General features: G+C 38.4%; 2 protein-coding genes across 6 annotated transcripts in view; one reads left to right on the top strand and one right to left on the bottom strand.

Moving 5' to 3' along the window:
- Window positions 1-27,935, top strand: part of elapor2a (endosome-lysosome associated apoptosis and autophagy regulator family member 2a) — a 39,273-nt gene that overhangs the window by 3,789 nt on the left and 7,549 nt on the right. For 2 of the 5 annotated variants that reach the window (XM_057347483.1, XM_057347484.1), the window contains 19 exons: window positions 219-366; window positions 3,270-3,359; window positions 3,494-3,599; window positions 3,686-3,838; window positions 3,939-4,027; window positions 4,418-4,598; window positions 4,686-4,814; window positions 5,846-5,936; window positions 7,174-7,276; window positions 7,488-7,625; window positions 8,141-8,404; window positions 8,476-8,649; window positions 8,723-8,906; window positions 9,921-10,017; window positions 10,168-10,269; window positions 11,117-11,243; window positions 11,344-11,522; window positions 11,607-11,778; window positions 13,981-16,449. In XM_057347483.1, the coding sequence (XP_057203466.1) occupies window positions 219-366; window positions 3,270-3,359; window positions 3,494-3,599; window positions 3,686-3,838; window positions 3,939-4,027; window positions 4,418-4,598; window positions 4,686-4,814; window positions 5,846-5,936; window positions 7,174-7,276; window positions 7,488-7,625; window positions 8,141-8,404; window positions 8,476-8,649; window positions 8,723-8,906; window positions 9,921-10,017; window positions 10,168-10,269; window positions 11,117-11,243; window positions 11,344-11,522; window positions 11,607-11,778; window positions 13,981-14,043 (2,590 nt within the window). In that variant the 3' untranslated portion in view covers window positions 14,044-16,449. Of the gene's footprint in view, window positions 1-218; window positions 367-3,269; window positions 3,360-3,493; window positions 3,600-3,685; window positions 3,839-3,938; window positions 4,028-4,417; window positions 4,599-4,685; window positions 4,815-5,845; window positions 5,937-7,173; window positions 7,277-7,487; window positions 7,626-8,140; window positions 8,405-8,475; window positions 8,650-8,722; window positions 8,907-9,920; window positions 10,018-10,167; window positions 10,270-11,116; window positions 11,244-11,343; window positions 11,523-11,606; window positions 11,779-13,980; window positions 16,450-24,572; window positions 25,071-27,935 lie in introns of those variants that run through there. The other 3 variants (XR_008963954.1, XR_008963955.1, XR_008963956.1) reach the window with 3 other exon arrangements.
- Window positions 21,044-27,935, bottom strand: part of grm3 (glutamate receptor, metabotropic 3) — a 32,952-nt gene continuing 26,060 nt past the window's right edge. The window contains exons 4-6 of the mRNA XM_057347485.1: window positions 25,900-26,975; window positions 23,815-23,992; window positions 21,044-22,619 (exon numbers count right to left, since the gene is read on the bottom strand). Of these exons, the coding sequence (XP_057203468.1) occupies window positions 22,543-22,619; window positions 23,815-23,992; window positions 25,900-26,975 (1,331 nt within the window). The 3' untranslated portion in view covers window positions 21,044-22,542. The remainder of the gene's footprint in view (window positions 22,620-23,814; window positions 23,993-25,899; window positions 26,976-27,935) is intronic.

The following is a 27,935-nucleotide window of genomic DNA, read 5'->3' as shown; positions in this document are numbered from 1 at the left end:
TCCCTACGAGGAAATGTTTACCAGGACCACGCACACATTCAGCGACATAAAAAAATAAGTATTGAACTGGTAATAATAAACTTCACTTTGTATACTACAGTGCATTTAAAGAACCCTTTCAAGTAACTTTATATGAGAGTATGATTCTTTCTATCCAGTTATTATTTTAAAGCGAAAGTTACAAGGATGTGTGCTGTTTGTTGTGTTTGTGTTTGCAGTGCAAAGTGGCTTTCACAAGGTTCGTATCTAGAGTCCCACAGGGATGAGTGTATCGTGTCTCTGATCTACACTGTGCATTTAAAGAAACCCGGATCTGTGAAATTCGACTACCAGTATGTGGACAACAGCATCTTCTTTGAGTTTTTTGTAAGTTTGCAATGAGCAGATCATTCAGTGCGTGATGTTTAAAATACATTTAAAGTCCCAGTGAAATAAAAAATGACAATGCCTATTTTTCATGAAATATTGCAGCGTTTATTGTAAATAGTTTATCAATGTGGGTGAGTCTCTTTTTAAAAATCGCGTGCCCTCATAATCTTGAGTTAAAATCTGAAAATGCACTTCCTTCCTGTAATGACTATCCATCTTAAAGTCCCAGTGACATTAAAAACGAGAAATCTTATTTTCTCATGAAATATTGCAGCGTTTATAGTAAATAGCTTATCAATGTGGGTCATTTTCTTTTTACGTTTACATTTATGCATTTGGCTGACGCTTTAATCCAAAGCGAATTGCATTGCATTATACTATGCATTTGTTTTTTTTTCAAGTATGTGTTATTAAAATTCATGTACCCTCATAATCTTCAGTTAAAATCTGAAAATGCACTTCCGCCCTGAAATTACTGTCTATCTCAAATGACATAAATTAGATGGCTTGGGCGGAGCAGGGCTCTAGACTAACTTTTTGCACTGGTTGCACTGGTGCGCCTAACTTTTTTTCTTAGGTGCACCAGCACAAAAGTTAGGTGCACCCAAATTTTCGACCGCATCGCATTTAACACCGCAGATTTACAAGTTCACTTTTTTTAAAATCGCTGTCCATATAGGCAATATTGACTTGTAAATGATTAACGAACAATCTGGTCAACATAAAGTTCTTTATTTGAAGCACAATTCTACAAGAAAGCAGGGCTCTAGACTAACACTTGAGAGAGGCGGCACTGGTGCTACCAAGTTATTCAGTTGGTGGCACCAGCCCTTAATTTGACAGCACCAGAATCGTGGGGTGAGGTAAGAAAAAAAAATCACTAAAACTTCATTAAAATGTGTTTAATACATTAATAAATCAATTAGAAATGAATACAAATCATTGTTTATGATTAAATTATTTTTATTGTATATGTAAACTCTCTTTCAACACTTTACCACATTTAAAGCACATCTTTCTTAAAGCTACTTTCTTCCTTTATTTGTTGTGAACGACTCCTATAAGAGAACACAATTCCTTTAATATCAGTGAGTGTTTTTGTCCGTTGTTGTTTGATGAACATTATAAACAGAGATCTTTATTATGCTGCTGCCCCTTTAAGAGCTCGCGCAATATACTGGAACACGTGTTTTGTTTCCCAACTGTTTGGTCACGAAACAAATAATATCTTGTTAATATCTTAAAATCTTGTTAATATGGGAATTTTTAGGTTATTTTGTGTTAATATGTCCGTTTCAGAGTAAGAAGGTTTGAAAGAGAACTCCGTTTAGTATTTTGTGCTCTGACTCTCTGCGCGCATCTCAAACAACCCCGCAAGACCTGAAGGCTTTTAGTGATTATTCTTCATGAAAGCTGCATTGATACATGTTTGGCTTCTATCAATAGCGACTCACAAATAAATAGTATTTAGCGTGATGTATAACGTTTTGTATGCTTTGCAGTATTGTTAGAGATCTTTATACAATAGTTTAGTGCATAAAGTTTAAACACGTTTCCTGCATTAGCTTCACATGCATACAATACTTGCAACACATTTCGTTATCTTTGCTGTTTTGTACCTTAGCCGGGGAAAATCTTGTATTCTGCATATTTAAGTTGCAAGATTGAGCGCTTCACTCGTCTGCTCTTTCGGTCCTTCGCCTCTTACCGGTAACCCGCGAATTACGTCTTTGGGGGCGGGGCACTGATAGATAAGTGAATGGTTGAAGGAGGGGAGACGAAAATGAGTGACTGAATGCGCAGCTTGCGCAATATAACATTTCTGCGCATTAAATTTATAATACGCAAAAATTATATATTGATCAGTTTGACAGTCGCACCGGTGCGACCATTAAGAAAAACAGGCAGGAAAAATAGTCGCAAAATGAGACCATTTAGTCGCAGTCTAGCATGTCGGAGCATTGGTAATGATTTTCGGACGGATCAGGCCTTAACTTAACATTCTTAACGAAAAAGTTGTCAATCGTTCTTTTCATCTTCTCTCATCATCCTCGGCTACATCCACTCTGTTTATCTGACGGGCCTAGGCTACTCACCTCTCTGTCCGACTGCAGCACAGCATTTTCAAACGTACACACACATACAGGAATATCTGGACCACGGCCAATCAGAGGGGGGTCCGCCCTTCACTATCTCTGATTGGTTTAGACCACGATATGGGCCTAATGTGTCTGTTGTTGAACCACAGGGAGACTTTCGCAGAGACTTTTTTTCCCCTCGAACGGCTGGTCGCACCGGTGCGACCTCAGATTTTTTTTAGTCGCACCATTGAGAAATTACTGTCTATCTCAAATGACATAAATTAGATGGCTTGGGCGGAGCATCCGTTAACTCCTCCCCTTCAACTGTCAGTCTGCTGCCAGTTTCATTTCAAAATGCAACAGCTGTCTTTACACATCAAATCAATTCGCAGTGAAAAACGCAAGCCACGCTCACTAATTTTCTCCTTTGAAATTCTTTTTCACTCAGAAATGTGTCAGAATCCGAAAGTAAAAACGATCGCAACTTCCGGTTCACAGGGACTTTAAATGATGTATGTTAGACGGCTTGGGCAGAGCATCCGTGTACTCCTCCACCTTCAACTGTTAGTGTGCTGAAAGTTCCATTTCAAAATGAAACGGCTGTTTTATACATCCAATCAAATCGCAGAGAAAGTTGAAAGCCACGGCCACTATTTTTCTCATTAGAAATTCTATTTCACGCAGAAAAGCGTCAAAATACGGAAGTAAAAACTATAGCAACTTCCGGTTCACGGGGACTTCAAAGTAGATATGCAATGTTGCATTGAAAGCATTACAATAATTTGTATTTGTTTGGTGCTTTAATGGTATTTGGAACAGATTCAGAATGACCAGTGTCAAGAGATGGACCCGGATTCAAATAAAAAATGGATCAAATTGACCAGTCACGGAGAGTGGGGAACACATACTGTAAGTAAACACACACATTCAAAAATGTTCACATTCTCATGCTTAAAATACTGTAAATATTGACTCATTTCTGGTTGTGGCACCTAAACAACACATCTAAAGTGTAGAAATGAAGTTGATTGTCTTATGATCAGTTCAGTTTGAATTCTGGCAATAATATCCTTTACTGGAGGACTACAAGAATCACAGTCGGGGCTAAAGCAGTCAAACCTGTGCTTCTGAAAGACATAAGGCTTGAAGGTGACAAGATTTTACCAGTTCCTTCTTTGGAATTCACTTCTTGTCACTGAGAGACTACACAGACCGTTCTCTCAATTGCTACTCAGGTGTTGCGTACACATCCGAGTGTTTCCCGTGTAAGCCTGGCACTTTTAGTCGCACCCCTGGCTCCTCCTCCTGTGAGCCCTGTCCCCGGGACACCTACTCCGGCCGAGGGGCCAGCTCCTGTACTCCATGCAATACAAAAACACACTACGCCTGTGAGTAAATGTTCTTGTGACATATTTAAAATAATTTTCCCTTTGATAATTTTGTAAAAATGTTCATATAATATTTCACGTGTGATGCGTCTCGTAACAGCTGAAGGCTCTTCAATGTGCAGAAGCAGACCTCCATGCTCAGAAAAAGACTACATCCAGACCTACAGCACCTGCGACGAGGAGAGCAAGGTAAATTTGATGAAAATGTGATTAATGACAGAATCAAGTTATGACATGCAGGGGTTAGAGAAACTATCCACCTCCATTGAGCTCTTTCAACCACTTTCATTTTAAGAATGAATAAACTAATAAATAAATATCAGAAATATCATTTTTAAATTTTCTTTAAATTTAGGATAATATTTAAACCTAGTTGAAACTACATGCATGCCAAATCCGCAGAATATTAGTTTACAATGTCTTCTTGTGGGCAAAAATGTTTCAAAAGATATTGTTGTATTTGTTTTGAAAGATTCAGCAAGTTGGATACATAATGTAAATCTACCACATACTTTTGCTACATTATAATGATCCGTACAAATAAAATAAGACTTGGCTCTCACACTCCCTCTCTCTCAGACTCAGGTCATATATAAATGGATAGAGCCTCAGATTTGTTTGGAAGATGCTCCGGGTGCAGTAACACTGCCACCTTCTGGTCAACTGGAGGCATGTCCCCCTTGTAATCCTGGTTTCTATAACAACGACAAAGCCACCTGTTCTCCCTGCCCACCTGGGACCTATTCTGATGGGGTTAAAGGTCGCTTCTAAAATTTCATTTTTTGACTTCATTTTTATAAGCATGAATATGATTTTAAACAATACATGGATTGTGTGGCATCCGTAGCATGCCAGCCTTGCCCGGCTGGCACAGAGCCTGTCCTCGGCTATGAATATAAGTGGTGGAACGTGCTGCCTGCCAACATGAAGACGTCCTGTTTCAACGTGGCCAACAGCAAATGTGAAGGCTTGACTGGTGAGAGATTACATGAGGATAGCGTGGTGTTCGAGAATGCGGTTGTAATGCCCGTTTCTGTTAGTAGATGCCGCTGTTGTGCTTCTGTTCTGCTCCGTGAAAGACGGAGATGACTTTGATCACTTCATTTGGCAGAAGGGCTTTTAGGGCAGGGGTTTGTGATCTTAGATGCCACAGACCCCCAAGAATGAAGTGTGTAAGGGACCCTCGTTCTAAATTATAATTAGCATGTATCTGAAACAAATATTATAAAAGTTACGTTATGATTTATTATGTTTATTTATTTATTTATTATATTGTTAGATGTGTTAATTATTTAGTGTATTTATGGATTTAAAGTGGTAGTTCATTCAAAAATGAAAATTCTGTCATCATTTACTCCCCTCGAGTCATTTCAAATCTGTATACATTTCTTTGTTCTGATGAACACAGGAAAAGATATTTGGAAGAATGCTTGTAACCAAACAGATCTCAATGGGGGCATTGACTATTTTTTTCTACTATGGGAGTCATTGGGGGGCGAGATCTGTCTGGTTACAAGCATTCTTCCAAATATCTTTCTCTGTGTTCATCAGAACAAAGAAATGTATACAGATTTGGAACAACTCGAAGGGAAGTAAATGGGTGGACTATCCCTTTAATCTGTTGTTTATTTACAGTATAGTAGTCTTTTAAGTTTAATAGAATATAGTTTATACAATAAAATAAGTGTAATAATTTTCAATTGAAATCATGTTACAATTCAATATAATGTATGTTTATTCTAATCTTAATCTATTTATTTGGACCTATTTTTTTTTTCTTCCTCTTATAGTTATTTTTTAGACCTCCGCAGGACCCCGTCTCTCCCAAGTTTAAACCCTCTACTTTAGGGAAACAACATTACTAAATGCTTATCTTGTCTATTTTTGAAAATGTATGGTATTCAATTTATGTTTCTTTATATCTGCCCTGTGTTATTTTCTCTTGTGCCTTAAGATTTGTGCACAAAAGCTTCATTTCAGTTCCGTGCGTGTGTGTGCGTCTGTTAGGTTGGGAGGTAGCAGGTGATCACATTCATTCTGGAACAGGACGTTTAGATAACGATTATCTCATCTTAACCCTCAAAGTGCCTGGATTCAAGTGAGTATGAGCACTTGCCCACCTTCTCATAAGCACGCTGATATTCAAGTGCCGCCCACAGAACATTGTGTTCATTGGCTGTTTTAATAAAGCTTTGTGCCGTCGACGGATAGTTCAAACATGATGTGCTGGACTCCCTCTCCTTTGGTGCAGTTCGCGTTGAGAGAACACATTATGATTGAACCTATTCTTAATAACAATTAAAAAGTGTTTATTATTATCCTTGTTTAGAAAACATATAGTTCTGGTTGTCAGTGCTGATAGTCATGGTCAGTTGAGGTCAAGGGATGCAGAAGACATTTATGCATTTAACAGACACGTTTGTCCAATGCTATCCCAGTAGAGGTGCAGTAAAAAAGCATTTTCAAGGAATAGTTTACTAAAAAATATTTGTTTTATTTATTCACCCTCATGTTATTTAAGAGCTGTATGTAACTGTTTCTTCTGAGAAACGCATAAGAATATATTTTGAGAAATTTCTCCACACACTGGAAGTCAATGGGGTCCAGTGTTGTTTGGTTACCATCGTTCTTCAGAATATCTTCTTTTGTGTTCTTCAGATGAAAGAAAGTCACACAGGTTTGAAAATGACATAAATATTGAAAGAATTTTCATTTTTGGGTGAAGTATGCCTTTAATAAACATTTGTATGCTAATGTTTTCGAGTGTTTGTTTAATAAAAGCAATAATGCATATGAGACCATGCTTTATAATATTAGCAAAATGTAAGTCACCACACTTCCTTTAAAGGAACAGTTCACCCAAAAATGAAATTTCCGTCATCATTTACCCCCGAGTTGTTCCAAATCTGTATAAATTTCTTTGTTCTGATGAACTCGGAGAAACATATTTGGAAGAGTGCTTGTCTTTGGCCACCATTGACTAACATAGGAAAAATGGCGTTATACATTTCTTTGTTCTGTTGAACACAAAAAATGATATTTTAAAGAATATAGGAAATCAAACAGTTCTGTGGCACTTTTGACTACCATTTTGTCCTACTATGGTGGACAATGGTGGCTAAGAACTGTTTGGTTACTGACATTCTTCCAAATATCTTTCTCTGTGTTCATCAAAACAAAGAAATTTGCACAGATTTGGAAGAACTGGAGGGAGAGTAAATGATGACAGAATTGTTATTTTTGGGTGCACAGCACCTTTAAGTGTACCGTATTACGTAACAAACCTGTGCTCTGTTGAAAAGTCTATAATACATCTGTATGGTTTGTTGCATCAGATCGCCCATGTCAGCTCAAAGGACGTCTGGCAGCGAGTACGGCCGCATCAGTTTTGAGTTTGAAAGCACCTGCTCGGCAGACTGTGAGCTTTTCTTCATGATGGTGAGTTGACTGTCATCTGTGCGAGCGTGTTTACGCACCGTATGTGTGTCACACAATGTTCTGTATGTTGGTGGTTGCTATTACAGATTTCTGTACGTGTTGTCCAACAACCGTGCTGTGATTGACAGAAAGCGGGCAGTTATTTGTGTCTCGGCGTGGGCAGATATTCGAGTCTTAACGTGAAGTGCTGTTGGTTTTGTTGACGTTGCAGGATGTGAACAGACGGAGCACAAATGTGGTTGAATCGTGGGAAGGGAGTGCAACGAAACAGAGCTACTTGCACATCATGACTGAAAACTCGAGCATCGCCTTCACCTGGGCTTTTCAGCGGACGAGCCAAGCTAATGATGTCAGTACACAAACAAACACACACACACGGATGGAAAGTATGTTTAAAATGCTTTAAAATGCACGATTGTATCTGCTGAATAAAATGCATTATAAATCAAACCGCATAAAAGCGTCTCCAAGCCTGATCAGCTGTTGTTTGGCTTAAACCGGCCAACATACAAGCAAAAAAAACCCCCAAAAAATCATGTTCTTTTTATTGTGAATTCCAAGTAATATCAAACTGCTGTTGGGTTGTTTCGATTGATTAAGAATAATAACTTTTAAGAAATACAGTTAACGAACACAATAAAACGCAATAAAAACATGATTTTTGAAAAAAAAAATCAAATATTTCTTATACAATATTTAGGGTTTTTCTTTTGTCTTTTAGTGGCAACCACACAGCAAAATTAAAAAAGATCACTTGGCACACCTTAGCAACAGCATAGCAACACAATAAGATGATTTCCAATGATTTTCATTGGATAATACTTTTCTTAAGGAGTTCATCATTTCTCTTTCTTTGTCCATTAGGTACGTCAGTATGCGAATGACATGGTGAAGATTTACTCCATATCGGTCACTAACGCCATAGACGGGGTGGCATCGGCGTGCAGGGCATGTGCCCTGAGGTCACGGCAGCACGGCTCTTCCTGTGTGCCGTGCCCAGCTGGGCATTACATCGATAAAGAGACCAACCAGTGTCTAGAGTGCCCTCCAAACACCGTCCTGTCTGGGCATCACATCTATGGCAAAGACGCTTGCCAACCATGTGGGCCGGGCAGCAAAGGCAACAAGGTATTGACCTTATATACAATACAGTTGTGTAATAACAATTGAGGTTATAACAAGTCTTATTTGAATGACAGGAGCACAGCGTGTGTTTTAGCGACTGTTTGTTCACACACACTGAGCGGAATCGGACTCTTCAGTTTGACTTCAGCGCTCTGGTTTCCGCGGGGTCCATTATGAACGGACCGAGCTTCACTGCCAAAGGCACAAAGTATTATCACCTCTTTAACGTCAGTCTGTGTGGAGCGGAGGTACTACACACACACACACACACTTGAAATATATAGGATGTACATTGCTGATTAAAAAAAATGCATTTTTAAGGGTCGCAAGTCAGCGGTTTGCAGAGATAACGTTACAGACCTTCCCTATGACGATGCTGTAGGTGGTCAGTTGGGCAGTTCAGTGCAGGCCTTGATCTGTCAATCAACAATTATACCTTCTGACGGGCGGGGCTTAAGAACAGCCCTTTCTTCTCAGTCCATTAGCCTTGCGGACACATTTCAGGGTAAGAGAAAGATCACTTTATGTCTGAAGGAAAGTTGGAGATTGCGTTCTGACTGTGAGATAGAAAAATGCTTTTATTCATTCGAATGAATTATTGGAAACACTGCTAAAGTTTTAACTTGAGATGAATTCACACACTCAGTTCTGAGTAAATAATTGTGTTCTTAATGGCTTATTCAATTAGAAATCAAATCCAGATGGGACTTTTAAGGAAAAGAAGTGTATTAGCGGAATTTAAAGGGAGTCAAAGCTCAATACAGCAAATATAAAATATCACCCATGAGAAAGACACGATAGCAGTATAACTGATGTTAATGAAGACCGAAGGGCACTGTTTTCATTACGTCTTTAATATCTAAATGCACTATTGTTTTAAAGAGGTAAATATACTGACATACTTTTCCTGTTTACACTAATGCTAAAAAATCATTTACTTTGTTTTACTCGGTTTAACGCTGTTAAAATCATCTCTTTTATTCTCTTCTATTGCAGCTTTAATACTCTTCTTACTTATAAATGTAATATTGTGTATGCTTAGTGTTGGCTCTCGAGGCAAAATGTGTAATGCCCTCCTTTGTTAGTCGCTTTGAATAAAAGTGTCTGCTTAAATGAATAAATGTAAATATAAACTGGGAGGTGAATTACAGAAAAATTAACCTGCGAAAATGCATGTGACCTGAGATGGAATGCAGTGTTTACATAAAAACCTTAGATATTTTATACAGTTCTAAAAGTAAAATGAATGTTTTCATTAAAACATCATCACATACTAAGTTATCTCAATAACTCAAATAATCTCAAATAAAGAGGCTGTTTTTTACATTTGATTTACATTGTCTAACAATAATGCAACATCAAGGAAGCATAACCATATCATAATAACCGGTGTTTTTGTTTGATGACATATGTGATTTATTATTTGAAATCACAGATAGCCCACCCGCTCAATAAAGCTCTTGGTGCGGTCATACGCGTGTCCTCTAACACAAGTGCTCTGTGCGTGTTTGTGCCACAGGAGCCACAGTGGAGAAATCACTCAACGGAATAACCGTCAGACCGGAACTTTTCCCATCTCCGTCCAGGAAAATCTCAGATGTGCACTTCTTCTACCGGTACTGGGAGAAAGATTGGCATCAAACCCAAAGTGCCTCTCGTGCCCTCTCTCACGGACGGCTGTCTGGGGATTAAGTTTTACGGGTTTCATAATAGGATGTGCTGTTTGTCCTCGCTTATGTGTTTAATGGCGTCTTTTATTTGTGTAGTTCCAAACAGGTCACGACCTCGTGTCCGAGAGGCAGAAATGCAGTGGTTTCACTGCGCTGTAATCTGGAGAAAACAGCAAGGGGAGAGATATCCGTGCCGAGGTACACAAACACATACTGTATGCATGCAAAGCACACTGTAGTTTAATGCGTTTGATATTTTGTTTCATTTCTTTTTCATACACTTCATTTTTCATTTATGAAAAATTGTCCCTACAGTACGAATGACTTAAAAAAACATACATCACGTTTAGACGATTTTAAAGCAACAACATGAACAAATGGTACTGCGCATGCGCGGTTTGTGACCCAAACTTAACTTCCGGTACACATCCGCAAAGAATAGAGTCCCTGTAGATTATTTATGATAACAAGCAAATAAGTAAATTACATAAACTAGCAAGTTAAAAGTATGTCTAGCCAGTTTTATTTTGGGTTACCAGAAGAACCGCTGGCCAAACTTAAATGCGACAAAGTTACACAACCCATTAAAGAAATAATCAATGAATATACAATAAATTAAACAATTGTTTATTTAATACACTTATTATACAATAAAATATGAATTTAAATTAAATAAAATATAAATAGTTATATTATTAGCCTCTAGACCGACCAACAAGCACAGACCCCGGAAGTTAACTTCGGGCCAGGGTCGTGCATCCGATGAGACTGTCTGTATAGATGCAAAATTATTGTAAAGGAATTTATGTGGGTGCTTTTTAAAATAATTTCATGTTTTCAACTCTCTTATTTAAAAAAAATGTATTCAATGCATGCAAACCCAAACGGAACTTAAAACACTTTCTAAATAATAAATATATTGTTTTTGTTTTTGTCACTTAAAATTGCTTTATATAAGCGAGTGAAGATGGTCTTCCTCTTAATTCTGTATTAGCGCACACTTCTGTGATTACGTGTGGAACTAACGTGCCCTTTTCTCTGTCAGTGAATGTCCAGCGGGGACGTGTGACGGCTGCACATTCTACTTCCTGTGGGAGAGCTCCAGTGCATGTCCACGCTGCACCGGTGCAGATTATCACTCCATAGAAGGAGCCTGCAAGGCAGGAGTTCAGGTACTTCACATCATTAGTGCTATTGATGTTCTCCTGAAGTCTTATTAAAACCTGCTTCTTAAAAACATGTCTTGTGTGTGTGATGTGTTTTCATTCTTAGGTCACCGTATACGTGTGGACTGAACCTCGCCTGTGTACTGCAGGACTGGCTTTACCCCCGAAGAAAACAGCTCCATGTGAATCAATAGACTTTTGGCTGAAGGTTGGAGTTGGAATTGGAGCTTTATGTGCCGTTCTGCTGGTCTCCCTGACCTGCTACTTCTGGAAGAAGAACAAGAAGTATGAGATATTTGTTATTAGGAAATACATAATCATCGCTCTTGTAAATGTTAGTTCAAGCGTCATGTTTCTGGGTTTTGATAGGCTGGAGTATAAATATTCGAAGCTGGTGATGTCAGCCAATAAGGAGTGCGAGTTACCGGCGGCAGACAGCTGTGCCATCATGGAAGGAGAGGGAGAGGAGAATGAGGAAGAGGAGCTGGTTTATGCGAACAGATTATCTCTTCTGGACAAACTGAAGGCCATTGCTACCAAGGTGAGTCAAAGCACAGCATAGTTTTAAATGTTGTTGTTGTTAAAATATGAAAAACTTTCAGCTGTTTTGCAAGAATTAGTGTTTTTCTATAAATATGTCATTTTTCCCACTTACCGAACGTCACAAAGTTGTTTCATGGGAAGTACATAAAAAGTAGCCAATAAGAGCCCAGAATAGAAGTCCTTCAATACTGTTTAAAAAGCATCTCAAGGTGAGACCCAAGATGGTGGCCCATAAGATGCCTGGAGTACTTTCTAGTCAAATCTAGTCATATTGGTGCCTACTGTGGTTTGAAGATGCTAAAATATTACAGCTTTACGGGTTTGAAGAGTTTTGAATAATATAATTCATATAGTTACCTTTTGATATTTCATTGTTATGAGTTTTTTTCCACATTTAGAATAACAATAAAGAATTTTTGAACAGTTGTGTATATGTACAGCCACGAAAAAAACTAAGAGACCAAATTTTCATTTAATCAGCATCTCTAGATGTATTGTGGCCAGTACTGTCCAGTGTCTGTTGAATTTCAACAAAATCAAACCTCAGGAGTGACACAAAGTCATCCAACAGCAATGTGAAAGACTGACAGCATGACAAGACATGAAAACTGTGATCAAATTCAAGGTTATCACATCATTTTTTAAAAACTTTTCCTAAATACATGTACAAGTATGAATGTTGTACTGCTTAAAAGTGAATCTGAACTTGTTTTCTTCGCAGTATTTGAGGTCTGAAAAAATGCAGAGCATCTTTTCTGTTGTTTTGACCTGTTTCTCCCATTTCATTTTCTTCAAATGAGTGCAAATAGAAACAATACTTTACTTTTGAAATTTGGGAGAAATATTGTTAAAAGATTTTACAGAATGAAACAAAAGTAATACATTTACCTAAACACATACCTATAAACGGTAAATTCAGAAAGAACTGAAAATAATTTTGAAATGGTCTCTTCATTTTTACCATGGCTGTATGTTTAATGAACTTCCATTGCCTTCTGAAATGGTGTACCTATGCCTCATAAAGTCACCTTGCAAGTGTTTGTTATTTTTGTGCCCTCTACTGGTCATTAATGGAAGTGCTGAAGTCCTGAACAATTACTCCCTTCCACCGTCTGTATTTTCTTTGGAGTGTCTGTATTAGTGAAATGACCTCGATTCGACCCCTTCCGTCTCTGTCTCACCCTCGCTCAGTCAGAAGCTCGCTGTGAGAGTCTGTGTAAGGGTGTGTGTTTATATCTTGTCGTTTAACTGGGGCAGTTGAAGGAGCTGCTGAGAGGCTTCCAGAAACATCTGTAAAATTAAAGACTGTTGAGTCGCATAGGCAGGTGCGGCGTGTCACGCTGCGTTCGCAGCCAATTAGAAGAGTTTGAAAGCTGTTGTCTTCAAGCAGAACTTCCACTGTCACTTAAAATTTCACTCCAAAGAGATGCCATACGACCTCCCGTGGGAACGCGCTCGGATCTCCCGCAGTATGCTGTGTCAGTTCGGTTGTGGATGTCTCTGTGGAAGTGCATTCTGGGATTGCCTTGTCTGCAAAATGTGTAAATCATAAAGCGATGCTGTCTTAACGGGACGATTCACCCAGAAATTCTGTCATTGTTTATTCACCCTCGCGTCGTTCAAAATCTGTATATGACTCTTCAGTGGAACACAAAAGAAGATATTTTGAGAAACGTGTCAGTGGTTTTGTGTCCATACAATGGAAGTCAATGGGGGCTAATGTTTTTTGGTGACCGACATTCTTCAAAATACCTTCTTTTGTGTTCCTAAGGGTGAGTAAATAATAAAAGTCCCTTCAAAGGAATAATTTTATGTTAAAATGCTATAATAACTGTCCTGATGCTTTCTGTCATGTCTTGTTTTAGACCAAAAATTTGCTCGGGTTCAGATGGCTCAGTTTATTTGTGAATAGCGCAAACTCTTTAGCGTCACGGCCGTACCGATGCTATAGCAGGTCATTTGTCTTTCTGTTTAACAGACCTGGTTTACCGCAACACTCTGTTTGAGTTGCACGCCGGTTGCCTTGGCAACGCACGGTGTCCGTGGACGGTCCTTGGCCTTCGGGGGGGCAGGCTTTTTAAAGAGAGCTGACCTCAACGAGGAGCGATTCTGCGCTCTGTTTGTGTACATTTGTCGCGCCGGCGTTCAATGGTTTGTTCCCGTTTCAGCTGCGTTTTCAAATCCGTGTTCCTGTTTCTAGGGCAACAAGAAGAGCGGAGAAGCTGTCCAACTCTCCCATACAGAGAAGTCTGTGTGGGGATAGAGGAAGAGGAAAACAGGACCATATCACATACAGTGGCCTTTAAGACATGCCCGTGAAGTTATGGCGTGAAACCCGCCCTCAGGAACTGGAGAAACACTCCGTATGTCACCATGTATTTTTCTGTACGTCACCATGTGTGTTTCTCTTAACAGTTGGTTTATCTTGTCGTTTCTTGTATGTGTGCGTTTTTGTTGTAAATGCATGAACATTCCCTCCCTCTCAAGCACCCGTGTTTCTCCTTAAGCTTTTTGGAGCGACGGCCACAGCTTTACAGGATTCCTCCCTGTCAGAACAAATATAGCCGTGGGTCTCGGGAAACGCACAAATACAACCAGACATTAAGCTTTACTGACAGACGCTTGCAATCCCGGCTAAACAGCGCAAGAAAGCCGCCCGTAAAGTGTGTTTAAGCGCAGCTGAAATAAACATGTTTTATTTGTTTGGCTCAAGTAGCCCTTGTCATTGCGGGACGGTGACATTTCAAATGGAGTACGACATTTGAAATGAACGAAACCTGTGAATAAAGAGATTACGGAGAGGCAGACGGCGTTCCACGGGAGCTATTTTTGTGATTTGTGACGCGCCTCTGTGTCATTGTGATTAGGGAACAATATAAAAACAAACACACGGAAGATTAGAGGGAACAAAATTCATCCAGAACAGCAGCTGCACTAGAAAGTAATGAAACATTTGCTGGATTTGTTACCTAATTAAGAAACTTAATGAAGTGATTGGATCGGGGGGAGACGGGGGGGTTTATTCATCAAATTTTAAGAACTGTGACATGCGGTCTTGTGAGAGAAGACGCCATTATTTCTCGTTTGAGGTCAAACCCATCATTCATTTTTTTTAGATGTTGCCAAAATTATGCACATCATTCATTTTGTGATTTCTCTTGTGTGCGTGTTTGTAACTGAAACGTGTTCAGATGTGTGTCCCAAAACTTTTTTTTATAATATGATTTTGATACAACGTATAATAAAGGATTGTTTGCACTCTCATATGTTTGAGAACGTCTTGTTGATCTCTCATTTCTAATCGTGTTGTGAACACCATACTGATGATGTTTTAGTTTTTGGATCGTTTCTCACATTTCATATCCCCGGTCCTCGAGGGATCAATCAACGAGAAGTCGCTGTTACCATGGAAACAGGAATCGCGGAGATCTTAGTAGTGTCTGCCCACTTCCATAAAGCTTCGCGAATATCATAATCGAATCAGTCACCCCGCACTCTCAATCAAGTTTGTAGTCCTACATTCTCAATCTCAACTAAAGTTTTTGCACGCGATTAAATATTGTTAAATCAGTTTGTAGTTATGAATAAACTTATGTTTATGTATCCTGGTGGCTGGTTTGATAATCATCCGCTGTGCCTAATGGAACATGTACTGTAGTTAATATTTGCATAACAAGTTCAGTGCAGTCAGTTTTTTAAGAAAGTTTGTAAACTCGTCTTTATTTCTGTTCCTTGTGTTCTCAAACCTTTGTCATTTTTTTCTATGGAACCCAAAAAGTATGACGGTTCATAATGACTGCGTCTGACAAGATACATCACGCAAGCACCGGTGAAGTATTCACTATAACTCGTGTTCTTTATTGGGAGTCTCTTTCTCGTCGTATGGCTTCAGAAGATTTGGAAGAAAGCACAAAACCCTGGCCTACTTTTGTGGTGTTTTATTTGCGGCTGGACACGCATGGTCATATAAACTCTCTATAGACCACTTTGGAAGGCGTAAACAACGCTGGTTCAACACTGGTCCAGTGTTTTAAAACTGCACAAACGTTTGAACATAATACAACCAACAAAACAAATGTTATGTGGCACAAAGTTAAAGGGGTCATATGACAGGGCTTAAACGAATATTACCATTTTAGATGTAATGCAACGTGTATAGACGATTTAAGGTTCAAAAACGCTGTATTTTCCAAATACAGTGCATGTTTGTATCTCCTCTTTGCCCCACCTCTCTGAAACGCGCAGATCTTTTACAAAGCTCATAGCTCTGAAAAGCGAGGTGTGCTATGATTGGCCAGTTAACCAGTGAGTAGTGATTGGTGGAATACTGCAAGCGTGTGAGGGAAATGTAACGCCTCTTACCATATTTGGAACATCAGGTTCCTCTTCAATTGTACTGACAGGTACGCCCACCTTACTTGAGTATACATTTGGGCGGTCTTAGTCAACTCATACCACGAACTGATGTAGATTTGTGGGGGTGTGGTTACACGAGGCGTTTCAGGCAGGTCTGGGTGAGCATTCGCTTTTAGATAGAATGCATCTTTTGTTCCCACACTTACATTTTTGCAATTTTACGTGTCTAATACATGCATGGGCAACTTATAACACACCAAAGACACAGAAAAACACGTATTCGCTCCATATGACCCCTTTAACTTCCGGTAGACTGTTAAGTAGTTTTAATTGAATTGAATTTAAATCAATTAATAAACAATATAAATGATATTGTATATAAAGTAAATTATATTATAAATAAATATTAATATAAATGAAATAAATAAATTGTTATTATAACCAAACACAGACCGGATGTTAAATTTGGGCCAGGCGTGTGCGTCTATAACCAAATCAAAATGGTAAATCAATATCTTGAAGATTTAACTGTATATGTAATATTATACGTAAAAAATAAAACCGGAGGTGCTGATGAATCTTGCAAAGTGGTCTATAAACTGTATTAACTGTAAATAATAATAATAAGCTGCATAATGAGTCTTCAAAAATGTTAAAAAGAAAAAGTTAAGAACAAAGTTTCATTTGTCGTTTAACTCCTTTTTTTAAACATTTGAAAAGGGATTGAAACCATAGTTTTCCCCAAAGCGGTCTTCATTAGCTCAATACTTTTCTCTCTGTACGTCACATCTTCACTTCTTCATATTTCTCTCTTGATTTTCCCCATCACTCATTCCTGTACCTCCTCTCATGGCTTTAGAGATAATGTGGTATGAGAAGGAGGAGGTCGTGTCTAACCTGGAAAAGTGGAGCGGTGCTGATATCTCCCATAAAAGCTTTGACTCTACAGCCATTACAATTCCACAGAGGACGAGGAAAGTGCAATTTGCACAAGTCGCCACAAAAACTCCCTCACTATCTCTCTCTCTCAGCCTTTGCTTTAATGCCAACCCCCCTCACTTCATTCATTCCTCTCTCGCTCACTTTTCCTCGCTCTCCTCGGAGGAAGCCATGTGGCTGATAAAAGGAAAGCTTTTCAAAGGACGCAGCACTTTCCATGTTTTATTCTGGCCAAAAAATTGCATTTAATTTTCCCCACTCATAATCTCCGCTTCGTCCCCGGAAGCCAGCCGATTGGACGTCAGCGGAATCATTTGGAAGGTCGAGACTGCACCCTGGGAACTTTTTCTTTATTACAGCGAGTTAATGCTATCATCTGAATCCGTCGCAGCGGTTGCGTTTGAGATGAGAGTACATTGTGTCAGTGTGTCTGAATTGAGATAAAGGTTTGTGTATCATGAACCCCATAACCCAGACGACAGTGACAGAAAATGAGAGAAAGGGAGACTATGAAGCGTTAAGTTTTGTTTATTATGATGTCATATGTCCTTATTGCACACTGCACCATGGGTACTGTTCTATTGCTTTGTGTTCAAGCCGAAAAGTTCAGTGCCTTCGTAAAGTACACGTCTTTTGTACCTTATTGAGTTAGTTTTTTGTGATTACTCTTGAACCCTTACATACAAGTCATTTTAAACTGTTCTTGATGCACAAAATGAGAGACCGACCAGGATAGGGGGTCCAATCTTATAACACAGTCATTTGGCATTGACAACCGTATTTACTAACAAGTATGACTCTTGAATTGTCCTGTACATCAGTGTTTCTCAACGGGGGGGGGGGCTCAAGATGACTTAAAATGATTTAGATAACACAAAACAAGCATTAAAATCTAAACTAAAAATCAAGTCTCTTCGTGTTTTTTAATTAATATATGCCAAGCTGTAGAATATTTTATCGGATTTAATTGAATATTGTAAAAATGTGGTGAATATTTTTTTGGGACACTGGGGGGGGCTTTAAAGTAAAAAAGGTTGAGATTCACGGCTGTACATCCATTAGCAGCTCAAAGCGGATTGAAAATCTGTATGGACACGAAACTGAAGTCAATCCCAGTGTCGCAGTAACCAGTAATGTAGGAATTCAGCAGAACGTTCCAGAGAATTGGCATTTTTAAGGTATATTCAGAAATAAAACTGCCCCTCGCATGTTTGTTTATTTGTTGTGATATTGCTTTTAGCTCCGACGATATTAAACCTACGCTCATCGAGGTTTAATACCGTCGCTGTCCTTCCAAAACCTCCGATGTCTCAATTCGTTTTTAGGAAATGGAAATAACACAGTACTTTTTAAATGATTAATGTTGTGTTGTCAAAGTTGACGAGCACTTTTTAATACCTTTTATTGGTTAAATATTTGCAAAACTCTGTGACAAACAAAGGGCGACCAATAATAATGAATTATGGCGAAAAATAAAAATCACAAAATATAGAGATTGGAAGGACAGCAGCGATGTTTTTTACCATGTGACTGCAAATCTATTTGTATCAACCAAACGTGCTCTTAAATTTTAGGCAATAACTTCATTTAAAGAATGTGGTTGTCGCCCACATTTCGGATCGAAACTGTGTTTGAATCCCCAAACAGGACTGACATCTGCGGTGTGAACGTAGACTATGCCTGAGACATGTATCCCACCAAATCTCTTAAACTTTGCTTTACGTGTTCTCGTGCAGCGTGCTTCAGACACAGTCGGCTGATTTTGCAGTAAATCCCTCTATCCACACTATGACTCGAATGAAATTGCTGCAGTGGGTGAGTCCTACAAAGGATGAGAGACTCTCTCTCTCTCTCGGTTTCTGCGCAGACTGCAGTCTCCGCTCCCCCCTAAACCGACTGTAAGCCACTCAGACGAAACCGCTACATTTTGACTTCTCTCAAAAACATTCCTTAAGAGGCTAATGCCGGAACCAGGTCCCCTAGCAACTTAACTTGCGTGCGGATTTTGGGAGGGTGTTGTGTAAGCCTCGTAACAAAAGAGCAGGGATGCTGAGCGTTCTGCTGGATGCTTTAAGGGGCGGGAGACTGCTTTACATATCCAGATACAGACTCGCATACATATTTACTGTGTTGGTTTGAAACGCAAGGGGTGCGTCCCGTGCAAAAGATGCTAGGTTGTTGTTTGTGGTCACTGGGGTGTTGATATAGGATTGCTAAGGTGACCTGTGTTGTTTCTACACTCTGGAAAAATGCAAAATGCTGTTTCAACCCAACCGTTGGGTTTAAAATGAACTAGGTTGGGTTGTTTAAAACACATGGTTGGGTCAAATATGGACATTTTCGAGGTTCATTTAAAGGTTTGTCTGAATTTTACCCAACCATTAATTGAAACAATCCAGCATTTTTTGGAGCGTAGGGCACTGATGGGTGGTTGTTTACTGGCCGATGCAAAGAGTCCCTAATGATTCTGGGTCCCTTGATATGGCTCTGGTCCCTTCTTTAATTTAATTTACTCACTATCAAGATGTTTCAAACCTGTATAAATTTCATTAAACCCAAAGACATTTGGAAGAATGTTTGATCCAAAGAGTTCTCGGGCACTATTGACTACCATAGTAGAGAATAAACTCCTATAATAGTCAGTGGTGCCCCAGAACTATTTGGTTTCCCACATTCTTCAAAAGATCTTCTTTTGGGTTCAACAGAACAAACAAATTTTGAAACAACTTAAGGCTCAATTAATGACAGAATTGTCATTTTTGGGTGAACTATCCCTTTAAGGGTTTTTATTCTGCCTGTTTATTGTCCACAAAGTAAAAATAAGTCTCTTCTGTAAGCTGCACGATTGGAGATAACGTTCATGCAAAAGCCATAAAACCCATTAATGGTTTTGCCAGTATTTGATTCTGTGTTAATAGCAGGACTGTGTCTTATAGCCAGAACTAGTGAAGCGTGTGAGTACGTTTGTGTTTTTTGCCTTAAGCAAGTCATCCTGATCCCATTGGAAGACGAAATCTGCTCTCGATTGGCTATTATTTCCCCCCTCACCATTATTTGCTTTTGCTGTTCCCTCGTGCACATTCACCTCCCGGTGCTGTTCAATGACACGCATGTGACTGCCGAGCGGATGAATTATGAATGTTGGTAGTTTTAGCATTTCTAGGTTACTGTTACATGTTTGTTTACTATGTCTCTATGACAGGCCAAGAATTGGTGATCGCACAATGCCATGATACAGTAAGACAGTAACGTGGTATTCTACACAATCCCCCCGGACCCCTTGAAGACCCCGAGCTAAAAACAAACACACTTTTAACGCTAGCTCCCCATAAACGTCACCGAGCATCCTTTCGTCCACACGATCCAACACAAACACACAGAAATGTATAAAACTTCTGAAATGTAAAAAAAGACATCTTTAAAAAATGGCTCAGGCCCCTTCCGCTCAAAGGCTCCGAGGAACCTCTCGTATTAAAACTACAGGACAAATGATAAGGCACAACGAGCCGATATCGAACGACGGAGTACATTTTACATTCACTGCATCACAAAGCAATCCACACATCAGAAATGCGACTCATTTCACTAAAATGGTGCCGGAGGTGACGCTCTTCACGGCTATCTAGAAACCTCTTGTTTGCACCTGAATGTGTTGACTTTCATGTAAATATATTTTCATGTTACATCAATATAGAACATTTGTTTACCACGTTTTCTTTTAGTTTTAAGACTTATTTTATATCCTAACAATTCAGTGTAATTTGAAAATACAATATAAGTACATTTTGTAGATATACACAAATTATATTTTTATATACCGTTCCGTTGAGGTCATACGTTTAAATACATCTTTCAGAATCTGAAAATGCTGAGAATTCAAGAAAAATAGGAATTTTTGATTTGAAGCTATTTCATATAACTGTTTACAACACACAATAATAACCAAATGTACAAAGAAACTCCATTCAATGGTGTAATAATGTTTGGTTTTAAATACTTTGCGATGTTACCTGAATGATCAATGGTTTTTTCCAATGTTTTGTGATAGTTGTCTCTTGTTTGATCTGAGCCATTAAACTGTTTACTGTTCTTTAGAAAAATGCTTGTTTTTCCATCTTCTTTCTTGACTCTTTTTGCATTAGTGACTGTATGATGTTGAGATCTTTGCACATTTGAGAGACTCGCACATTCACTGAAGGCAACATAATGCATTTAAAAGTCAGCTTTGTAAACTTTTGAATAGGTGATTTAAAAACAAATGTATTTATAATATTGCGATTTCTCTTATTTTTCTTACATTATAAACATTTTTCAGATTCTGCAATGTGTTCATAAACGTACGTCACACAACTGTATTTACGACTTTACAGGTTCTGGTTTGTAATTCAGCATATCGTCGCTGTCCTTTTGAAACCTTGTATGTCCAAATTTGCTGTTTTTCTGGAAATAAAAAAAAAAACACTGTACTTTTTAAATGATTAAATACTGTGTTGTCAGAGTTAACAAGCACTTTTTGTTGGTTAAATATTTGCAAAACAAAGGGTGACTAATTATAATGATTTATGGCAAAAAATAAAAATCACGAAACATGGCGATTTCAGAAGGACAGCAGCGATATTCAACAAACGGTGCTTTCTCCAGCCCACGTTCTGCTGTTGAAAGGTTCACGTGTGCAGAACAGTTTCAGATTGTGCACCTGACAAAGGAGTGTATGTCGACTTTATCAAATCAGTAGATAAGATGAGTAGCTCACTACAGCACTTATTCTCTCATTCACAGAAGGCTTGTCATCAAGGTAGTGTAAACATTAATACATATCTGCGCCTCAACATAAACATGCTCGCATCCTTAAACACGTCGCTTCATTAGATGCAGTTAATGTAATATGCTTTTACACGTTTTGAAAGTTTAATGATGTCATAACCTCCAATATCATCCAATGCCTACAATGAGACGACGTGAAGTTGAAAGCATGAGCGCTCGCCCTCTGCGTGACCCTATCAGCAAAACTCTATACTGTCAACTTGTGCTGTTAAAACCATCGGTTTAGATTCTGTACAAAATATATACAACATAGAAATACATACAGTTTAGGGTATTACAATGAGGCCTACAAAAGAAAACAACCACAAATTGTGTCCAGTATTGCAGGCGGAGCCGGTCTGTCAGTCACTACTGTGGCCCAATGAAAAACGTTTACATCATCACGTCATGGCCGTTTACAACAAACGTAATAAATCTATCAAACAAAAGTTTCCAAAATCTCTCTAAAAAGGTTTTTTTTTGTTCTTTTGTTTCTCTACAACAATGTCAGTTAATATTTACAACGAGCCCTAAAAATAATTTAATAGTACTCATAATACACACTTTCTACACACTGTAGGCAAACCTAGTTCTTGGGCGGAGCACAATGTGTGCTGATTGGCTAACAGTCGCTATGGAGGAGGAGTTTTTGGAGGGGGCGGGGTCACAGAGAGGAAGTGGTGGAGTCGACAATCTCTCGGCCGTTGCACACTGTGGGAACGTAGTTGGCGCTCACAGATGCTTGAGAAAGAAAGAGATTTAAGAGAAAGAAATTGAGCATATTATGTATATTGAAAACCAAAAACAGACATTTGTATTATTCAGATATATGTATTATTTATCATAAAATAGTGATGCAACATAAGCTCCAAAACGCAACTCAACTTTTAATATTGTTGGCTTGTTAACTAAATTGCCTGTTTTTTCTTATTTATAAGGCGCAAAATAAATAAATAAACAAACATTTACCTAAAAGAGGATGTGAAAAAACAGTGAACCCCGTCATATGTAATTGAGTTACATCTTCACATTACAGACACCATAAATTTTTAAAAGGTAATGATCACAAAAATGAATTTATTGCTTGGTACTTTTGTCTGGTTTTGCAGTAAAAATGTCTAAATTCTTAACTCCAGACATATATTTTCTGATCTAATGTATTAAAGTCTTGTTTTATGAATAAAGTTATCAAAATGAAATAACTTGAATTATGTTTATTAAGTACTTAATTAAGGTTTGTTTTTATTACCCCGTTAGCAGATATTTTGCTTGTTAATTTGTTTCTTTTAGAAAAACATGAGTTAATATCTTTGATCACTTTTCTTGTCAAGTTTATCTTAAGAATGTTTTTATTTTTTTTACTGCAAAATAAGACAAAAATACCTTTTCTGCAGTGATCAGTCTGAATTTTGAATGTTTATTTTTTGTGTTTTCTCAGTTCTTTCTAATTTTTCAGTGTTTTCAAATTAGTGTGCACGTCCCAAACACACTAATATTTTTAATTTATATTTCTATTGTACAATACAAGATTTATATTATTATATTATATTATATATTTTTATTATATGTGTTATGTTTTATTTTTGACTTTTTTATTTTTCTATTATATATAGTATGGGTTGTCGACAAATAAACCATACAAGTGTCCTATAGTGTGACAGAAAAGATTTAGAAAAAAAACCATGCCGATAAATCACTCTTATGCTATTTTATATTATAAATATAAATATTAATTGAGAAATAAACAATACATTTGTCCTATGGTGTGGCAGCGAAAATGTATAAAACCAAACTAACAATGAAGATAATTCTCATCACAGTGAAGTTTAATAGGTAAGTAGCTTATTAAAACAATACTAAAAACAACAAATTAATGTATACTGTACACTCCAATGTTAATATGTATTTTTTGGTTCGTATGTACTGTAGGTCTTACCATGGGAAGCATAGCTGGTGGTAGGCCCGCTCACGCTAAAGCGATTCATGTTCAGTCGATGACTGGTGACGTTCTTCTGCGGCTGGAACATGATGATGTGGACTTTAGGAGCAAACATGCATCCCAGCACCACAAATCCACTCAGACTGACAGATATGCACATGGTCGTGGTTTGGACCTTAGAGAGAAAGAGATGAAAAACGCAATTCATTTTTTTCTCCACTCACCCCCTCAATTGTCTCTATGGTGACTCCCATTCATTCCAATAATCAGAAGCTATTAGTGGGAACTGGAGAAGCTCTCGTGCTAATGGAGAGGTGGAGCGCGGGGGTATAATAACAGTGACATTTAGCACAGTGCTGTGTAAATACCATTTGATTAGGCATTAGTTGAACATCTCCCATTAGCAACATAATTTTCCTCCATGCGGTTTGAGAGATTTTTCCTCTGACAAGGCCTTCTGCGGGGCACGCCACTGTGAGCCGAGCGTAGAATAAGAGAAACAGCTTTGAATTAAGTGTGAATTTCTTAACCCGGGGCAAATCTAGACTTTCTTTAACAGCTCAACAATGTTTCACTTAAGAAACGATTCCACGGAAACTAAATGAAGTCTCGGATTATCACGGCCTGTTACGTTTATGTCCTGCTAAAAATAAGCAGATATAAGCCGTCCTGTTAGTCCTATCCGTTTCTAATCTGCTGAGATTTTCTGCAATGAAATCAGTGCGTGCGATTTACAAAGCTCTCTCTTTTGGTAGCACAGGCATCAGCGTTTCGTGTGAGTGATCTCTGAGGGCCTGAGAGCATCTCTTCTCACTTCATTGACTGTGGCCTACAAAGACCCCCGTTCTCACTGCTATCTGCAAGAATTCCTCCTGGCGTCAGCAGGACGTCTGTGTGGATGTCCGCAGTCCATTCCCTGCACGTCTCTTGAGTGGCAATGCTGTTGAGATACTATCAGAGCGGACTCATTCCACTGGATTCACTTGGCGTGGTGAATGACAAGCGTGTTATAAAGACGCTCAGGTACTGTCAGAATAAATCGTTCAATGTGATATATTTGTTGCGTCAATGAGCTATTGAGAACTTTGCTGTAGACTTAAATTTCTCAACAGATTTTTATCTGACAGTTCTGCTTGGTTTGGGTGTTTTCTAATACGTGTAACAGCTATCTGAACAGCAGGCATCTCGCTGTCCCGCAAGCACGTCTGCAAGGTAACAAAACCATCTTTTTTGCATACTAACGCATTTTTCAGGTTTTTTAATTAATATTTATATTGTACAATACAAGATTTATTATATTATAGTTTAATTTATATATTATATAATATGTTGTTTTTATTTTTACTATTTAATTTATTTTATTTTATATTATATAAACATGTACATATACGGTATGGGTAGTTTACAAATAAACCATGCATGTGTCGTATGGTGAAAAAAACAAACGAACAATGAAGATAAATATATCTTATATTATTTTATATTATATCGTAATATAATACAATATATTATTAACAGTTTGTTTTCTAAATTTTCACTATGTCACAACATAGGACACTAATATTGTATACACGGTATATTTGTCAACCACCCATATACGTATGTATTCTGGATAATTTTATATATTTATTGTATAACATCATTGCAAAGTATCGACATTTAAGAAGTACAATTAAGGTTTGATGTAGAAGCACAATTAACTAATAAAGGACTTTGAAGAAAGTTTTTAGTTATTCAAATAAATGCTTTTTCCATTTTCTAGGTACTTAAATAGGACTGGTAAACTGAACTTACCAAGGTCGATTTACATGAAATATACTCATACTCAGAACAGACTTACTTCAAATCATTTTGTCATATTATACCTTAGTTTTTTTCATTAGATAGCGCATTGTACATTTTACTTATATTTTATTTTATTTTATTTATATATTCATTGTATATTTTACAGTGTAATTTGCATCGTTTTGCATTTACATTTCACTGAACTGGACTTTAAAATGAATAAAAAATACTAAAAATATACTACTAATACTAAAAACAACCAGCATTTCTGCTTGTGTCAGATTTTTAGAAACATACCCTGTAATCGCTGGAGGTAACATAGAAGATGGGCAGGAAGGCCAGCCAGATGATGCAGGTAGTGTACATGGTGAAGCCGATGAACTTCGCTTCGTTGAAGTTCTCCGGACACTTGCGGGTCTTAAAGGCGTAGACCGTGCAGAGCACCACCAAAACCACGTCGTAGCTCAGCGACAGCAGCATGCTAGAGTCCCGTACGTTACATTTCAATATGACAGTCTGGCGTTTCTCCGGCGTGGTAAACCGCCGTGTGCCGGGCACCTCCAGCAGGAACCAGACGGACACCAGCAACAGCTGCGCTGAGATCAGTGACAAACAAATGAAAACCTGCGAGCTGGGACTTATGAAGCGAGGCCGCTGAGCCCCGCCCTCTTTCACTCCGCTGAAGATTCGAGCGATGCGATTGGTCTTCGTGAGCAGGGCGGAGTAGCACACGGCGAACGAGGTGCCGAGGCCTAACCGGCGTAGCGTGCAAATGACAGGCGACGGTTTGGCGATGAAAATAAAAGTCATTGTGTAAGACATGGAGACGCCCAGAAGCAAAATATAGCACAGCTCACGGCCAGACGCTTTGACCAGCGGCGTGTCGTTGTGCCGAATAAAAAAGACGAAGACCATTAAGGTGCAGATGAAGCCCACGCACGCGATAGAGATGGGCCCGATGGCCCAAGCGTCCTCCCACATGATGTAGTCCTCCGGCAGGTCATAGCATCCGGTCAGATCAGGACGGGGCCACTGGCCGGGTGCACAGGGCATGCAGGTGAATTCGTCAGGCAGGTATTCGTAGGACTCGCACGGAGTACAGATCCAGCAGCAGTATTCCCCCGCTTGCATCTTTTTCATCTCATTGGGAGCGCACGGGTCGCTGCATTGAGAGGTGGGCAAGTCTGCTCCCCTCGGCCAGCCAATCATGGCCTCGTTAAGGGAAAGACTCTCCGCCCACTCTCCCACCTTGATATAAGCATACTTGTCGCTGCCTGGCACACGCTGATAGTTGAAGATGTTGTAGCGTCCTATCCCATCACCATATGCGTCAAATTTGACTTGGTTCTCTGAGCCAGGTGGAGAGAATGGAGCTGGAGAGAAAGAGAAGTAAACAAGTAAATAGACCAAGTGTCAATCGTTTTTTAATAATTTAATATTATTATGTAATTCCAAACCTGTATAATTGTCTTTCTTCTGGAGAACACAAAAGAAATATTTTGAAAAATGTCGGAAACGAAGACAACATTGTCCCCCATTCACTTCCATTGACACAAAACCACTGAGACTTTTCTCAAAATATCTTATTTTGTGTTCCACAGAGAAAGTGAGTCATATACTGGTTTTGAACGACATGAGGGAGAAAAGAATGATGTATTTTATAGTAGTTCTGGTAAAAATGCTCTTTCGAGCTCTTGTTCAGAAAAGTTCGTTCACTGCAGTGTAGATATCTGTATGGATTGATTTTGCATCCCACTACTGAGAGTTTCATTTCACACCCACCCACGCCAGTGAAATTATACTCTTGAGTAGTTTTTTTATCTTCAAATTTTCAAACTTTGTATTTCATCACAGGGTACTCTTCACACAACTGACTGCAAGAGAAATTTTGCCCCATGTGAACCGTAATGCAGACCTCTACTGTGCAGCACACAACCCTAACAAACAAAGCGGACACAGCTTTAATTAGTTTTCTTTCAACAACTTTTCTTTTAATGAAAAACAATTACTCTAGCAAACAATCACTTTTATGATCTGTAACTGAGAGTTATTACAGTTTTGTTTTGAGTTTTATTGTAGTTGAATTAATATTTTGAATTAGCTTTTAGTTTTATATATTGTTCATTTTTGTTCACATAGTTTAATGTTTAGTAATTCGATGTGTTCTTTTTTTAAATTTGATCTAAATGTATATCTAAATATGTACTTTTTTATTTATTTGTTTATTTTTAGGTTTTATGTTAATTTTAGTCAAATGTTTAGTCATTTTGATGTTTACTTTCATTCTTTATTAGGTTATGTTGAGTTTTATATTTTAGTGAAGTTTTTATTTT

Source organism: Triplophysa rosa, linkage group LG12 (genome assembly GCF_024868665.1).
Source record: "Triplophysa rosa linkage group LG12, Trosa_1v2, whole genome shotgun sequence".
Classification (NCBI taxonomy): Eukaryota; Metazoa; Chordata; class Actinopteri; order Cypriniformes; family Nemacheilidae; genus Triplophysa; species Triplophysa rosa.
This window is presented reverse-complemented; position numbering and strand designations above follow the sequence as displayed.